The sequence below is a fragment of the Nannospalax galili genome, unplaced genomic scaffold (assembly GCF_000622305.1).
Source record: "Nannospalax galili isolate Female #2095 unplaced genomic scaffold, S.galili_v1.0 scaffold1855, whole genome shotgun sequence".
NCBI classification, from domain to species: domain Eukaryota; kingdom Metazoa; phylum Chordata; class Mammalia; order Rodentia; family Spalacidae; genus Nannospalax; species Nannospalax galili.
The window spans coordinates 62,578-68,066 of NW_008336072.1; the positions used below are offsets into that span (position 1 = coordinate 62,578).

Sequence of the window (5,489 nt, forward strand, 5' to 3'; positions counted from 1 at the left end):
CTTTGTGGCAAATAAAAAGGTTCTCAGTCGGACTATCATTTAGCTGCTGATGATAATCAGGAACTTCCAGGAATGTGAGTCATAGCTCAATCAAGCATCGATTAAAATGTAGATTCAGAGGCAGGCGGATCTTTGTGAGTTCGAGGCCAGCCTGGTCTACATAATGAGTTCCAGGACAGCTGGGGCTACAAAGAGACCCTGTCTCAAAAATACAAAAAAAAAAAAACAAACGTAGATTCAACACCTCTTCTATGGCCCTGTGACCCTGCAACTTCCCTTAGGCCTGAGTAGCCCCCTCCCTGCCAATACCTGGGCCATAGCTCCCCTGTGGAGACTGTATCCCCAAGGTGAGCCCAGGACCCTGGACTTGGAGGCTGCCATGAGAGGCTATCCCTGCCAGCTCCTGGGGTGGAGGGTGGGGGTATCCCGACGCAGCCTGCTTGGTTCATTCTCAGCCAGGATGTTTGTTTTCAGAGCATTTCTCTGTGTCTTTGCTGTCTGGACACTTACAGTGCTGTTGTGAACTCATCAGTTGCTGTCACTGAATAGTGATCTTTTTTTAAAAAATATTTTATTTATTATTTTTATTTTATGTGTATGAATGTATTGCATGCATATGAGTGCACAAGTGTTGTGCAGTGCAATGGAGATCAGAAGAAGGCTTCAGATTCCCCTGGAACTGGAGTTAAGGATGGTTCATAGCCGCCATGTGAGTGCTGGGAATCGAACCCGGGTCCTCTGCAAGAGCAGTCAGTGCTCTTAATCTCTGAGCCATCTCTCCAGCCCCTTATTTTCCCTCCTTTTTTTTTGTCTTTTTGAGACAGGATCCCCCTGAAGCCCCAGCTGGTCTGGAACTCTCTATGTAGGCCAGGCTGACCTTGAACTCATGGAGATCTGCCTGCCTCTGCCTCTTGAGTGCTGGGATTAAAGGCGTGCACTACCACGCCTGGCTTTTCCCTTTATATTTTCATCTTTTGGCTTTGCTTAGGGATCCAATGTTTTATTCTCTAAGATGCACAGCTTGTTGCACAAACACAGGTTAATTTAACTCTTTATTCTACCTTCCTTGAGGCTTCTCCTTTCCCGTACCACAGAGCAGCTTCAGGCTCCCGTCCTCCTGTCTCCACCCTAAGCTGCTGAATCCTATCTCCTGGCCTCTGGGCAGTTGGCTAGTCACTGTTTTTCCTCACAGACCTTCGACACAAGTAAAACATGTGCAGATTGATGGGCTTCCCCTTCTCTGTCTCTCTGGGCATCAACCTAGGTATACTGGCCTCTGGGTCCTCCCAGTCCTACCTACAGGTCAAGATCCCCAGTGGTTCCAGACCACCCAACTACCAATATGCAAAAGCACCTCAGCTGGGGTCATGCTAGGCCACAGATGCCACTTGCCCAACTTCTAAGGCTGAACATTGTGGCAGTCTTCAGTCCCTGAAATGAGTCAAGGCTACACTGTGTCATTTATTGAAGCCTGGAGAGGCAGGCACAAATTCCGTCCCATCCCTGAGCCTTCCCTGCCAGGACTTTTGATCAGCCCCTCACATACCCATCAGCTCTGCCCTGTGGACCTACCAAGCTGTCCATCTTTTCTCCAACTACAGAACAGACAGGGGACCCTCCCTCCCACCTGAGCTGTCTGGAATTTACTGTTCTGCCACAGAGCAAACCTCCTTTCTTGGGGCCTGGCACCCTGGGCAGCTCTTGTGACACTCCTAGCTTTAGAAGAACCCAGACAGTGACTGACGGGCTGGTGAACAGTGGAGAGAAACGCTGACTCCAGCAGTCTTGTCCCTTCCCAGTTCTGTTTCTTGGCCACAGGGTTACCCTTACCCGTCTTCTACCCTCACAGTGCTCAGTTTCCTCACCTGGGGGGACACTGCACCCTGAAGACAACATGGCTGTCACTAAGCAGAGTCCCAAGCATTCTGCTCCTGCCCCCAGAACAGGTCATCCTCTGCAGGTCTGGGGGAACTTGTAGGCTCGGGGCAAACTCAAGCCTGACCTCTGGGGCCCCGCCTTGGCCAGGGCTCTCTCCCAGCTCTCGGGAGAGTGAGCAACCCTGGTCCCTGTCAGGATTATTCTGACCAGCTGTACCTCAAGGCCCTTCCAGCTCAGATCCACCAGATCACGGCACACTTAGGGCCGGCCACTTAGGCCCAGATTTCTCAGATGGGCAGGGGCACTTCTGTGAGAGCAGGCCTGCCTTGCTGTCCTTGAAGCTGGGCTGACTGTCCCACTGGGGTACCTAAGAAGCAGTGTCCACTGAGCACCGGCCAGGGCTTGTAATATCTTCTAACCTCTCATTTCAGACCCTGTAGGCTCACCTGCCCCAGACACTGAGGTACCCACCCATCTAACTGCTTCCCTGGACAACTTGAGCACATTTTAGCTTTGTGGGTCTCAGATTTTTCCATCTGTAAAATGGAGCAGATAACAGGAGTTCACAGCCATTTATTGTCTGTATCCCCTGAGCAGGTTCGGGCTGTGCAGTTTGTGAACCATCAGCCTAACTCTCCCAGGACATTTCTCCCAGGCTGTTGGCTTTGATGGCCAGTGCTTGGAAGGCTCTTCCTCGAGGGTGGAGACCAGAGGGTGGCATTCCTGGCAGCCAGTGGGTATGGCCTGCCAGATCTTCCAGCTCCGCCTAGCAGTATTCCAGTTTTCAATGTCAAATAGACCGCCTGACTTCATCAGAGAGGAAGCTGGGAAGATACACAGGCCAGGTCTGTGTGTAAACAAGGGCAGGGGCTCCAGGAGGAGAGGGCGAGGCTCAGAGGCCAGGGAAGAGACTCATCTTGAAGGGGCTGCAGGTAGCTGAAGACCTCTGGAATGGGTGACCCCATGGTGGGTCTTAAGTGACAATGTGTGAGACTAGACAGGACTTCAGGAACTAGGCAGCCCATGCATGAGAGAACCTGGTCCCCAGGGGAAGGAGTGCTGGCCCAGCCTTGTATACCTCAGAACAACAGGCTAAAGCTGGATGCACCCGCTTATAGACTGGACATAAACCAGGTAGCCTAGCTCAAGGGGTTCCAGCCTGTGGGGCTGAGCCTGTGGTGCTGGTGAGCCTGGTTACTTGGACCACCTCCAAGCCTGGGACCCATTGTGGACACACTTGGCCAATGACAGGCTGGGACATCATTATGCTGCAGGTGCAGGTAAGGTTCTGAGACTGCCAGAGCCTCGCAGCATGAAAAGATGTGGCTGAGGCAGGTGTATGGGGGTTGCCCAGGCACACATCTGGGCTGAGGAAAGGTGTGCCTGCCAGGGGAGAGGTGAGCCGGGCAGCCGGGAGGCCTCTAGGGAGCTAGAAGAGCACCCTGGCACAGAGACTAACCTCCCAGGACTGATCCAAGCCATGTAAGCATTTTCAAGATTCTGTCAAGCTGTCATGCTGCCTGCCTTAACAGCCAGCAGTTGACAGACCCCAGGGGACCACACACACACACACACACACACACACACACACACACACACACGCAACAGGGGCCTGGAAGCTGCCCTGGACACAGCTGCCTCCTTCCTGCCACCCCCAGTGCAGTGCTCTGTGATGACCCACAGCTCAAGGTTCTGAGCCCTTCAACACACTCACCTCAGCTGCACAGTATATCTTCCCAGAGCATGGCTCTCATTAGGCTGCCCTCCCCTGGGCAGAGGTGCGGAGTCCTGTACAGCATAGCTCCTCCCCAGCCAGTCCTGGAACATCCAGGCTGGCAGGCCAGTACACCAGTTGACCAGGGCTGCCACTGAGCCATCAGCTGCAACACCTGGCCCTGTCTCTTGGTTCTATTTCATGGAGGCAAGAGGTCCAAGATCAAGGTGCAGTCAGGTTGGTGTCTCCCAAGGCCTACACATGATCATTGTAGTACTTCCTGTGACATGGAAGTACATGACTCTTCCACGTCGAGGCCCTGGTATCTGTGTCTACATTTCCCATTCTAATAAGGACGCCAGTCAGACTGGATCAAGCGCACTCTAATGGCCTCATTCCTGTGTGCATGTGCTCACGGGGCAGCAGGTTCACATATGTGTGGGTATGTTTGGAGGCCAGATGACCACCTTTGTTGTCTGTGGACTGAGCTATCTTCTGAGCCCCTGAAAGCCTCATTTAGCCCTTTAAAGTAGTCCCTGTCTCCAAATAAGTCACTATTTCTACCTGGAGCTCCCAAACATGAATTTGAGGGTACACACTTCAGTCCACAGCAACCACTGAGGAATCCTGGGCCCTCACCAGTGGACTGGCTGTGAGTTCACCCAATGAAGAGGGAGTGAGGCCCCTCCTTATGCAGCTGTCTCCTTAGATGGAGTTCCTGAAGGGCTGAGGTGGAGGTGGGTCTCCTCTGAGCCCCATCTGGTTACAGGAGACTATGGCCAATGTGGGGCATTTATAGGACACCTGTTCTACTTTGTTTCTCCATTGCTGTGACAAAACACTCTGACCACTACCAACTTGGGGAGGAAAGAGTTTATTTGACTTACATCTCCTGGGTCACAGTTCATCAGGGAGCCCAAAGTAAGAACTCAGGGCAGGAACCTGGAGGCAGGAGCTGGAGCACAGGCCATGGAGGAACACTGCTTACTGGCTTGCTTCCCTGGCCCCTGCTCAGCCTGCTTTCTTATGTAACACAGGCGCACCTGCCCAGGGGTGCCACCACCCACAGTGGGCTGGGCTCTCCCACATCGCTCAGTAATCAAAAAGATGCCCCACAGACATGGCCACAGGCCAGTCCAATGGAGGCAATTCCTCATCTGAGGCTCCTTCAACACAGATATGTCAAGTTGACAGTAAAGCTGTCCAGCACAACACCACATGATTAAAAGTGAAGGGACAGAAGGGAGCCAAGTGCAGGAAGCCAGAAAAAGCTGCCTGCAGGGAGCTGGTATTTCAGAGTCCCTGTAGCCCTTGCCAGGCAAATCCCTCACACACAACAGCAGCAACAGGACCCACCTAGCCTTGACACCAGGTTTCCAACGAAGTTTCATGTCTGCATTCTCCAAGCCTCACTGTGAGAGCCCTGGGAGGATGGGGCTGGGGCTGCCCTTCCTGTGTCCACCCACTGAGCTACATCAGGTGCAGCTTGCCCAAGGGCGGCTGCAGAGCTGTCCTGGAGCCTAGAACTGGGCTGGGCTCCCAGGAAGCCCTGATTCATAGCTGTTTTTACCTAGTAGATGGTCACAGGGAACCAGCAGGATCAGACCTGTACCTTAACCACCTGGTGCCAGGCACAGCAGAGAGGCTGGGTAGACTTGACCAGCTCTGCCTCAGTCTACAGTGGCAGGAGGGCAGAAGGCTCCATCGTGGAGCCAGACCCTGATGTGACTCTTGACTTGTTATATTAGAGCCCTGAACGCTTGGAATGAAAGCATGTGGATAGATGTAACCATTTAACCAACTAGAATACTCTATGTGCAGGGACTGTTTTAGATACTAGGGGCTAGCTGGGAGGAAGCCCTCCTTTCTCCCTCTCCTCCCCCTCCCCCTCCCAGCC

The 5,489-nt window shown here is 53.1% G+C and overlaps 1 protein-coding gene across 1 annotated transcript in view; it reads left to right on the top strand.

Moving 5' to 3' along the window:
- Positions 1-3,122: 3,122 nt before the first annotated feature.
- The window catches only part of Cerk (ceramide kinase), a 51,092-nt gene continuing 48,725 nt past the window's right edge, over positions 3,123-5,489 (top strand). Inside the window, exon 1 of the mRNA XM_029562389.1 lies at positions 3,123-3,158. Coding sequence (XP_029418249.1) covers positions 3,123-3,158 — 36 coding nt within the window. The remainder of the gene's footprint in view (positions 3,159-5,489) is intronic.